Source organism: Eurytemora carolleeae, unplaced genomic scaffold (assembly GCF_000591075.1).
Source record: "Eurytemora carolleeae unplaced genomic scaffold, Eaff_2.0 scaffold36, whole genome shotgun sequence".
Classification (NCBI taxonomy): Eukaryota; Metazoa; Arthropoda; class Copepoda; order Calanoida; family Temoridae; genus Eurytemora; species Eurytemora carolleeae.
Window position 1 is genome coordinate 310,914 of NW_019396086.1, and position 11,186 is coordinate 322,099.

Genomic DNA, 11,186 nt, shown 5'->3' on the forward strand with positions numbered 1-11,186 from the left:
TGATGGGGAAGTCACATTTCCATCTGTTTAAAATTAGTTTAAAGTTTAATTGTGTGTCGCTGGGATATGAATGATTATGACAAATTATATTATAAAAATTGTTTCCTCTCAGGGGAGAACGCAAACTTTTGTTGAAAAAACAATTAGCATAACTTTAATAAAACTTTGTAAGCCTATGATATCCTGTCTGATCCAGGAGCTTGAAAATGTAAAAGATCAATATAGGTTTCGAACATTCCAACAATTTAAATTTCAAACTTGGGAGTTTTATTGAATTCCAATATGGCGGTTTAATATTGAACAATGTTTAATTGTTCTCTGACTGAAATGAGAGCAGTTTATCTTCTCATTCTACTTTACTCTAAGGTTTCATAAGTTTTATTTTGGAAAGATGAGTCTGCTTATATTAAACCTAGTTTCGATAATTGTAGATATCTGTACAATTTGTGATAAAAATAAACCCAGTTTCGATAGATTTCACGTTCTTAGATGTCTTGCTTAATTTTATTTATTGCTACTGACAGTTTATGAAAAAAAGGTATTTTGAGTACAAATAGAAATAAAGTTTTATCAAAATAGAAGTGTATTTAAAATTACAGATTAATTTTATTCAAAACAATTCAAAAATATAAATATAAATATTTCCATTTTCCAATACGTTACAATTCGCAAGGTACAATACAGAACTTATTGAATTAAACTTTTATATGGTCTTTACGATGTGCCTGTAAAGAGAATTTCTTTCTCCGCCTGCAAACCGGTTTTTCATCACAGCGGAACTGGCCTGTGATTGTGTGAGAAAGCACGCAGTAAAAACCTTTACAGAAACATAGGATAGGATTTAACAAGCACTTTTTGGTTCATCATTAAATTAGTGATAAACTTTACGTTTTTTGAATTATAAATAAATTTTTTTGTTTTTGTTTTAGGTTTCCCATGCATTCTTCTTCCCCTCGCCGTTAGAATTAGCAGCAAATTTATTCTACTCAGTAAGTACATTTTATATTATCAATAGCTAGAGAACCCAGCATTGACTGGAACCTGAACTACCTCTAGAAGTCAACATACAAAATTTAAATTGTTTACACTGAGCTAAGGCTATTTATGAGGTTCCAACGAAATATCCAATCAAAATTTGATTGTTCATAGTTCTATAAAACAAGGTCGAAAACTAATTTTGGTTTTGGTATTTCTCATTTGTTTTAAGTCAAATAAATAAAATTATCTTTGTTACGAAGGATACCGCTCAGAACCCAGACCAGCAGAGCTCTAATGTGAAACCTGAACTTATCCAAGGAGATATGGTTCCATCCCTTCATCCCCATCCAACCCAGGTATAGTAGGTTCTATACAACTAGGAGATATGGTTCCATCCCTTCATCCCCATCCAACCCAGGTATAGTAGGTTCTATACAACTAGGAGATATGGTTCCATCCCTTCATCCCCATCCAACCCAGGTATAGTAGGTTCTATACAACTAGGAGATATGGTTCCATCCCTTCATCCCCATCCAACCCAGGTATAGTAGGTTCTATACAACTAGGAGATATGGTTCCATCCCTTCATCCCCATCCAACCCAGGTATAGTAGGTTCTATACAACTAGGAGATATGGTTCCATCCCTTCATCCCCATCCAACNTATTTCTAGGAAAAGAACCGTGGATTAATGAATATTTCTAGGAAAAGAACTGTGAACTAATGAATATTTCTAGGAAAAGAACCGTGGATTAATGAATGATGAGACTGAAGAATCTAGGAATGGAAATCTTGATGATAGATGGGAATACAATACCTGGCCCTATGAAGTAGATTGGAAAAAGGTTGAAAAAATCTAACAACTTATTTATATACAGTGAAACCCTTAAAAACGAATACATCGGAAGAATTTATCAAATGTCGTCTTGACAATTTTTCAATGAGTTTTATACTATATTACGTAAATTTCAGTATTTGCGAAAATAAATAAATAGCCATGAATATGCGGGAACAGTTTTAAAGAGTTCCATATAATCATTTATTTAAAAAACTAAATATCTGCAACATTCCATTATCTGAAAGTGAAGAATACGACATTTGATCAATTCTTACGATGTATTCGTTATTAAGGGTTTCACTGTATCATTTTGGTAATTTTACGCACAGATAAAATTTATCATAAACTTATTGATATATTGAAGATTTTTTATAATTTGTTTTTACCTGGCTCCACTAGTCCATGATACTTTTCTAATAACCATTTAAACTTTTATTTGTTCTCAGGAGCATTTTCTTACAGCATTATCTGGAATGTTTTCCCTATTAGTGAATTGTCAAGATTTAAGAATATAAATATGAATGTTTGAGTAAATATTACAGAATCCTGAGGCCGAATTCAAAGCTGCGTCTCAAACATTGTTCAGCTTGAAATTAAATTTAGTGTTTCGAGATTTGAGTCGGCGCCCAATTGGAACCGGTTTTTGGCGGTTCAGTGACGCGGTTTAAATTTCTTTGAATTCGGCCTCTAACCGTTTATGAACAACTATGGATTAGAACGCTATCCATTCCAAAAATTTGAGCCCAATCGAGTTGGCCTTTTCAACATTAAAACAAATTAATAGATGACAAATTCTAACTTCTCTACATATTATAGGTTCCTAAAGAGTTCCGGTCCTGGGTAAAAATAAAATTTAACTATGTTGTAAATATTGAATACAAGTAAATATATTTTTTTTTAAGTGAAGGGGGGGGGGTACAAGTTCGTCTTCCTTCATTTTAAAAAATATTTCGTAACACATTTATTGTTTTTTCCTTTCTATTTGATTTAAGAAAAAAAAGATTTTTGGTTTTGCAGCAAATTATATTAAACTGGAATTATCAAAAATATGTTTTTTTACACTTTGCTAAAGTTATGAGCGCCATCTATTTTATAAAATTGGCAAAACTATTATCTAAAAAGTATTAGTAAAAGTTAAAAACCATAAGTCGGAACTATTGTGTGGAGTGTAGATCATCTTAAACATACGCTTGATCTTGATATTTAATGTGAGCACTTTTAAATGCCAACCACGGGAATATTGACGAGGGATTAAATTGATTCCGAGTTCTACATAAGATGAAGATCAATGCTTGATCCCAAGATTTCCAAAGATTGGAACTATTGTTTAGTTGTGGATATCAAGATCAATTGTTAATATGTAGATAATTTAAATATTTATTCGATATTCCGCATGGTAATCGTACCCAGTCAGGTGTTAAAGGCAGCTTTGATCAGGGAAAATTAACTAAAATGAAGAGATTAAGCATTGATCCTCAAATCAAGAGTGGTAAAGGGGGATATCTAGATCAAGCAATCTAGGCTATGAGTATCCAACACGAAAGTTCCCAGCTCAGATCTAATACAAGTCTATTCTAATCAGGAATAAACTGGGAGACTGTATTCATCTTTGCGAGAGATCATCCTGTCCTAAACATATTCGTAATTCAGGGAACTATGTCAAAATTACGTAAGTTATTCTATATCCAACTCTTCTTAAACTATGTTAAGATTAAGTAAGTTATTTTATCCAACACTTCTTAAACTATTTCAAGATTAAGTAAGTTATTTTATCCAACACATCTTAAACTATGTTAAGATTAAGTAAGTTATTTTATCCAACTCTTCATAAACTATGTTAAGATAAAGTGAGTTATTCTATCCAACACTTCATAAACTATGCCAAGATTAGGTAATTTATTCTATAAAACTCTTCTTAAACTATGTCAAGATTGAGTAAGTTATTCTATCCAACTCTTCATAAACTATGTTAAGATTAAGTAAATTATTTTATCCAACTCTTCTTAAACTATGTTGAGATAAAGTAAGTTATACTATACAACACTTCTTAAACTATGTTGAGATAAAGTAAGTTATTCTATCCAACACTTCTTAAACTATGTTAAGATTAAGTAAGTTATTCTATCCAACACTTCTTAAACTATGTTAAGATTAAGTAAATTATTCTATCCAACTCTTCTTAAACTATGTTAAGATTAAGTAAGTTATTCTATCCAACTCTTCTTAAACTATGTTATGATTAAGTAAGTTATTCTATCCAACACATCTTAAACTATGTCAAGATTAAGTAAATTATTCTATCCAACACTTCTTAAACTATGTCAAGATGAAGTAAGTTATTTCATCTAACATTTCATCAACTATGTCAAGATTAAGTAAGTTTTCATCCCATCCTAATAATTAGGTTTCATCCCATCCTAATAATTAGGTTTTATCTCATCCTAAAAACTAGGTTTCATCCCATCCTAAAAATTGAGTTTGATCCTATCCTAATCATCAGGCATGATCCTATCCTAATGATCAGGTTTGATCCTATCCTAATGATCAGGTTTGAACCTATTCTAATGATCAGGTTTGACTAATGATCAGGTTTGAACCTATTCTAATGATCAGGTTTGATCCTATCCTAATGATCAGGTTTGAACCTACTGGATGTTGGTCTAGTGTAGGGATGGAGAAAGGAGAACAAGTTGTAAATCTTCAATTTCCAACATGTATCGGAAAGTAGGAATATTTCCATTTTTTCAAATTTTTTTTGTTCTTAATTTATCAGAAAAATTCTCTGATTTTTCGATGCAATTTCTTTAAAGGGACTGGTGACCTAATTTCAAGTGACCTTCCATTTGTAAAGTGGAATGCCCAATTCACAACAGTACCCTTTAAACATTTTAAATGGACTGATCAAATCATCAGAAACGATTGTAATTTTTTAGTTTTGTAGTTTATTGCCAATTCAAACATCATTTTAGAGATAATCACAAGTCTCTTGAAGCATAAGTTGTTAAAAACCCATCAGTCAGGTTTTATTCTTTTAATGGAGAAAGTAAGGGAACCATGGCACACGAGATAATGCACTCTCTGGGGTTCTACCATGAACAGTCCAGGTAAAAATATTGTCCGGACAGGTCGTCTTCTATTACAAGAACAGACTCGTTTATGGAATAACGAGGACGACAGCAAATGTAAAACTTTTAATGAAATTGAAAAAAATGTAAAATTAATTGAAGCTTGAAAGTTTGTTGACTACAATTTAGTGATAGAACTTTAAAACTTAATCAAAAGATTGTAGTATTTTTTGCTTTTTCAAAACAAGGTTTGGGCCATATATACGAATTAAAAAGAATTAAAAGAATAGTAGCTGGTATACAAATGTATTGCTTATTTCGAATGATTGCTTCAGGCCAGATAGAGATGGATACGTTAAGATTGTTATGGGTAACGTTAAGTCCGGAAAGGTGAGTTGATTTTTGGGAAAAGTTCCCACATAGTGATGGTAAAGTTAATTTTTGTAAGGAATATTAATAAGAAAATTAAGCAGGTCCAGGAAAAAGAAGGGAGCATTAAAAACAGATCCAGTAAGAAGGAGTTGATTGGGGGGGGGGGGGGGTTAAAGTTGATAAAAAATAAAGGATCAAATAGGTTTAGGTAATTCAATTTGCAATTCAATTTAGGGTGAGATAGAAAATAATAAAGTAGAATAAATATTTGAACAAAACTAGAAGAAAAGAACATTTTGTCGCGCTCTTTTTATAAATTGATTTATTTTTAATATTCGTTTACATTTCAAATAAATTAAACTGTTTAGCAAAGTCGTCTTTGTATTTCTAATTTTTAACAGGATTATTGTATAGTTTAATTGCGAGCAAGGTACTAATGCAAGGAAAGTTGATTGCAGTTGCGTTTACTCTGCGTACATATTGAAACCAGTCTTCTCTGGGCGGAATTTGTAAACAAGAATAGATGCATTAGTGTTCGTTTAGTATCCGAGGAGGTTAAAAGCATTAAATTATTTCATTGCTTTTTTATGTGAAAGATGAATCCCATGTCAGACTTCGACATCCGTCTTGTGTTTACATTACCGCCTAGAGACTGTACACTGCAGTACAAAAGATGCGTACACATCTAAAATAACTTTCTTGGAATTATAACCTTGATTGCGAGTAACAATGGCTGACTCACAATGTTTGTTAAAAGTAATATCAAGCATTGGCCTCCAAATTTAAAAGTGCTTACAGTCATATTAGATATCAAGATCGTTAAAGATTACCATGAATATCCAAGAACAAAAGTTTCAATTTCTGCAACTTGTGCAACGAGGTTATAGTGTATAGAGTGACGATGTACGCTCATCCTTTACTAATTCTATAGGCCATGAACTATACCGAGAGCGTACTGCATATTTGTTGATTATATTAGTAAAAAGTTGTAAGTGTACAGTACAGCTAATTGTGTGATTTCATCGTGGAAAACAATAAGTTTTAGTGTTCATCTAAAATTCATGGATTTAAAAAAGATTTGTTTTTTGTTTGTTAAGGAAGGTAATTTTGAGAGACAAAGTGATGCTAGCACTGAGATGTATGATCTGTATGATTGGAATAGGTTAATCAATTTGATTTATCTAGAATTAACAGGGTTTAAAGGGACTGCACACGTAATTTCAAGTAATCTTTCATTTCTAGACTGAACTGTCTGATTCACACCGGTACCCTGTAGATCTTTGTCTGATTAACTATGACAGAGAATTTCTTATTTTTCAGGATGAAAATTGATTGTCGGGAAACTTAAATGTGAACGGATAACATCAAGTTTTCCAGCGCTAAATGTTCAGCCTGTAAAAATAAGGAATTCTCTCATCGCAAAAGTTTACTGGGTACAAACGAAGGGTCTACACTCCATAGTTCATTTAAGGAAGAAATTTTAAAGCAGATTTGTCTATTTTTAAACTTTTATATTCTTTTGCCATAATCACACTCATTTTATTACCCACAAAGGTATTACATATTTTTCTTTGTACATTTCAAACTTTTTTATTTTGATATTTTAACTATTTTCTTTTCACTATCATGCAAAACAAAAATTATTTATAGATTTTTTTGCAAATTTTTGTTGTTGTTTATTTAGTGTGATGCATTATGATACGTATGCTTTCCGTAACAAAGATTGGGGAGGTGTCGGGTAAGGAAGGAACTTTTAACAAAATTGACAACCATTTAAAGATGTCGTCTTTCATTTTGTACATTATAACCTCAAAGCGTACAAAAATAAATTATACTTTGCACTTGTTTGAACAAATTATTCAGGGGATTTATTAATTTTAAATCCTCTTTTTAACCAAAAAAAAACTCAGTTCTTTTGTCGTTTAATAATAGTTTAATACAGTGTCGAACTTTTTTGTTTTGTCCCATCAAGTGTATACAAGTATTTTTTACTGATTTATTTAACTTTAATCAATGTAATTGCATATGTTCTATCTAATAAATTAAAGTACCGCTGACTGTATTTTTTTATGCCCTATCTAGTGTATTAAAGTTTCTTTTTCTGTCATCAATGAGATGTTCTGTCCTATCTGGTGTGCTAAAGTATCTTTGAGTCATATGATTGTAATTTTGAAGTCCTATCTAGTGAAATTAATTATATTTTTTTACTGGCAATTTTCCAATTAACAGACGGACATAATTGTAATTTTTCTGTCCTGTCTAGTGCATGTATTACATTCATGTTACTTCTCAGCCTAAATATTTATTTACAGTGCTGTCCTAACCCGAACCATCTACCCTAACCCTCTGGCCTGGGAGTCCATAAAAGCTCAGACTGAAAACTGGGGAAGAGGAGCTTATATGGGACAAAGAATAGGTTGGTATTAATGATAAAAAGACAAACATTGGCACAAATAATAAAAAAGTTGATAAAGCGCTTAATCCGTGAAAATCAGCTGATTCTTATTTTTGCGATCTATCATTGATCGAAAGTAGATATTTTATGGATTTATGACTGCAGGCAATGATTTAATCCGCCGGAAATCGGAACAAAAGACGAGAATTAGGGCTTTCTAAAGAAATTAACAATTCAGAAGTTTCGACTTTACTAAAGGCTAAAAAAGGCCAATGAAAGATCGGTTAAAGTCCCCGTAAGAAGAAAATAATCTAAAGTTATTTGAATCAGTCCATTTTTAAACGTTTCAAGATCAGATAAAAGGGATTATATTTGAATAACCATGAAAAAAAATCTAAATTAATTCTTAAAAATTTTTTAAATGTATAAAATTAAACAAACAGGGTTGAGTTTCTGTGACGAGCTGAAGATAAGACGACATTATTCAAAACCAGGATTAAAAGGAGGAGAGGTATAACAATGTCTCACACAAGTATAAACGGAAGGAAAAAGTACTTAACAAGTTTAGATAAGATAAGAATCATTAAGATTATAGTATCTTTAAACATTATTTTTTTTTGGGGGGGGGGTTGTGGGTTGCGAGGGAGGGGTTGTGGGTTGCGAGGGAGGGGTTGTGGGTTGCGAGAGCCACTTTGTATAAGAGGGAAATTCTTTAACCAAGAAATTTAAAAAAATGTTATTTAAAATATCTTTCCATTTAGGGTTGTAATATTTGGACCCCTAGAACCTGCAGATGTAAATATATAGATAAGGTGGAAACATTAAATATAAAGATTAAAAACTAACAATTTTCTTAATATTTCATATATTTTAGAGCAAAGATTATGACGATGCTAAATGCCAGGAAAATTTCATCAGATTCGTTTGGATTAACTAAAAATTTAAACATTTTTAATATTGTCTGAGGTCAGAATTTCTAACGAGGGAGATAGTTGAACTACTCTTTGCAACCGAGATCAACTTGAACCAAGGAAGTGGTGTTCAACTAACTCTTGATCCGATCGAACACAATATTTTTGAGGCAGCTCAAAGTTCAAAGGTTTATGGCTGGTCGAACTTGAAAATTTTGCCAAGAAATTTATGATTTTTGAAAATGCGCCAATTTAAACAGAAAAGAACCATAAAGAAAAGGGGCCGCGAAGCGCCCAATTAAAGTTTCCAATATCTATTTACAAACAACTGTATTCTGAATTGTTAATGAAAAACTGATGAATTGGTGCAGGATTTGATATTGAATGATCCTGCGAATAATATTACCAGATCCTCCGGTTCCAATCCTCAACCCCTCACAGCTCTTCTCATCACAGTTTTTTATCTAATTATATAAAAATACATCTAAGGAACTAATCACCCATCATAAACTCAGATTTTTAAATTCCTATATTTTTGTAATCCAATGCCGTAGACCTTTGATATTTCAAACAATAAAGTAGATTTAGCAATCTAAGTTTAAAAACCAAAGGTTTACACCATCAGGTTGCAAGGATAATGGGATTTTAACCATTTTGTTTTATGTTATAGAATTCTATTCCTTTTAGAATCCAAACATGTTCGCAACTTGATATTTCGAAATTTTACTATTTGATTTCGTAGAATTCATAGCTTGAAATATCAAAGGTATAAGACAACAGGTTGCAATGATATAAGAATTATAAATCAAAGTTCTGAGTTTCTTTTTAATTAGAATTGTTCCTTATATAGGCACTGTCAACAAAATGTCTGATTTATTTATGACAAGTTTTTTTCAACAATCACTGAATTCTATAATCCCTATATCTTTAGAACCCAATGACTATAGACCTTAGATATTTTATACTATAAACTCTGTAAGATCCAATGAATTATGTTTGTAATATTAAAGATTAAAACAATCAGGTTGAAAAGATATAGGGATTGAAGCAACAAGTCAATATGTTTTTTAAAGTAGTTTTTAAAACTTTAAAGTAATACAACTGTAACGAAAAATATAATATGATGAATTATAAAATATATTTAATGATAAAAAATTTTACTTTATCAAAATATATTAGAAAAATTCTTTTATTTTTTTTCATGTAGACAAATTATCGGAGTTCGTTGATAGGAAATATTCTTATTTTGATATTCTATTTCTTACAGTTAGCTAGAGTTTACCTTTAAATTAGGTTTAAGATTATAATTTTTTTCAATTGTTAAATAAATGGAAAATTTTAAATAACTTAGTCGGAATTTTCTGATCGACCAGTTGAAAAATGTTTAATCTTTATAATAAAGCTCTCCGCTCATATATATTTATATGTCAGCTATAGCTGGCCAACCGGCTGGACCGAATGGGCTGAATCTTTTGAGGGAACCCTTGATTGTAAAATAGACTAAAAAATCTAGTAATCAAATAAACTAGGTAAAAAATACAAAAATGGAAAATTTAAATATTAGAATTATAAAAGTATTTAATTTAGTTTTCTTTTGTAAATGTTTGGCTGTTTTTTCCAACATTATTTCAAAGAAATTGAGTCTTTGTAACAAACTCAAATTTTCTAATTCCTAAATCTATGCAACCTGTTAGTGCAAACCCTTGATATTTGGCATAACAGAATCGATAGTTAGAAATATCTAATGTATAGATATATTTAAGGTATAGGATATAAGGAAAAGAAAATATGAGTTTGTGGCAAAGTCTCAATTTCTGAAAACACAAATTGAAGATATAATGACATCAAGAGAAACCACCAGCTAGGTATCTCTCCCAAGCGAAATCCCCGAAATAACGAAAGCAGAGACATCTTGCGGCCAAAAAATAAACTGTTATACAAAAACAATGTCACTTATATTGGAGTTGACAGTTTTATATCAATTTCTCGAAAAAGGGACATCAGATAGAAATATTATTGGTCGCGATCAACTCATAGAGTTGATAGGTTTTAGCCTATACGTCCTTTATGTTTCTTGAACTACGTTACAGCCCTTTTTTACTCAATAACAAAATAATCCTTTCATTTTTAAGTTAAATTTTGCTAATAAAAATCCACTCAAATGATTGGATCACAAGAAAACTCTGTCTCCCAAAAGGTTTATCGTTACAACAGCGTCTAAATAGGATATTGCAGAGTCGAGCCTGCAGTTAAAATATTAAGAAAAGCATAAAGTATCAGCCATTAAGGAGGAGTTTTTACCAAACCCTGAAATATTTTATTCTCCTTATCTTTGCAACCTGATTGTGTAGACCTTTGATATTTTAAACTTGGATTATTTGATCAATTACATTAGGTTGCAATGATATAGGGGAATTAGAAAATCAGAGTACCAAATGAATTTAAAAATAAATTGCCAAGTTTACAGAAACTAGGATGAGAGATTAATTGCCGAGTCTGTTAGCGCCTGGTCCAATTAGGGTTCAGTCATGTGTTTGTTGTCCTTTCTGAACTAATAGAAATAGTATGGCGGTATCATCTATCTTTCTATCTATCTCATTATCCAATCAGAGTTATGAATCCTTCAAT

The 11,186-nt window shown here is 31.2% G+C and overlaps 1 protein-coding gene across 2 annotated transcripts; it reads left to right on the forward strand.

The window, feature by feature from the left end:
- The first annotated feature begins 290 nt into the window (after positions 1 to 290).
- Positions 291 to 9,054, forward strand: LOC111718277 (zinc metalloproteinase nas-4). Of its 2 annotated transcripts, XM_023493820.1 has the most exons (16): positions 291 to 366; positions 930 to 989; positions 1,239 to 1,334; positions 1,715 to 1,822; positions 2,632 to 2,696; positions 3,398 to 3,484; positions 4,453 to 4,539; positions 4,860 to 4,919; positions 5,216 to 5,270; positions 6,350 to 6,414; positions 6,937 to 6,990; positions 7,565 to 7,668; positions 8,091 to 8,158; positions 8,409 to 8,459; positions 8,522 to 8,551; positions 8,930 to 9,054. In XM_023493820.1, exons 1-16 carry the CDS (start codon positions 304 to 306, stop codon positions 9,032 to 9,034), a joined length of 1,158 nt encoding a protein of 385 aa, XP_023349588.1. In that variant the 5' UTR covers positions 291 to 303; the 3' UTR covers positions 9,035 to 9,054. The 2 variants fall into 2 exon arrangements, with proteins under 2 accessions (XP_023349588.1, XP_023349589.1); XM_023493821.1 differs by lacking the exons at positions 291 to 366; positions 930 to 989; positions 1,239 to 1,334 and adding an exon at positions 1,371 to 1,582.
- The last annotated feature ends 2,132 nt before the right edge of the window (positions 9,055 to 11,186 follow it).

Coding starts and splice junctions, on each gene's coding strand:
- LOC111718277 (XM_023493820.1), top strand. CDS start 304: ATGTTTAATTGTTCTCTGACTGAAATGAGAGCAGTTTATCTTCTCATT. Junction 8,159..8,408: donor CAGGATTAAAAGGAGGAGAG/GTATAACAATGT, acceptor CTTTCCATTTAG/GGTTGTAATATTTGGACCCC. Junction 8,460..8,521: donor GATGTAAATATATAGATAAG/GTGGAAACATTA, acceptor CATATATTTTAG/AGCAAAGATTATGACGATGC.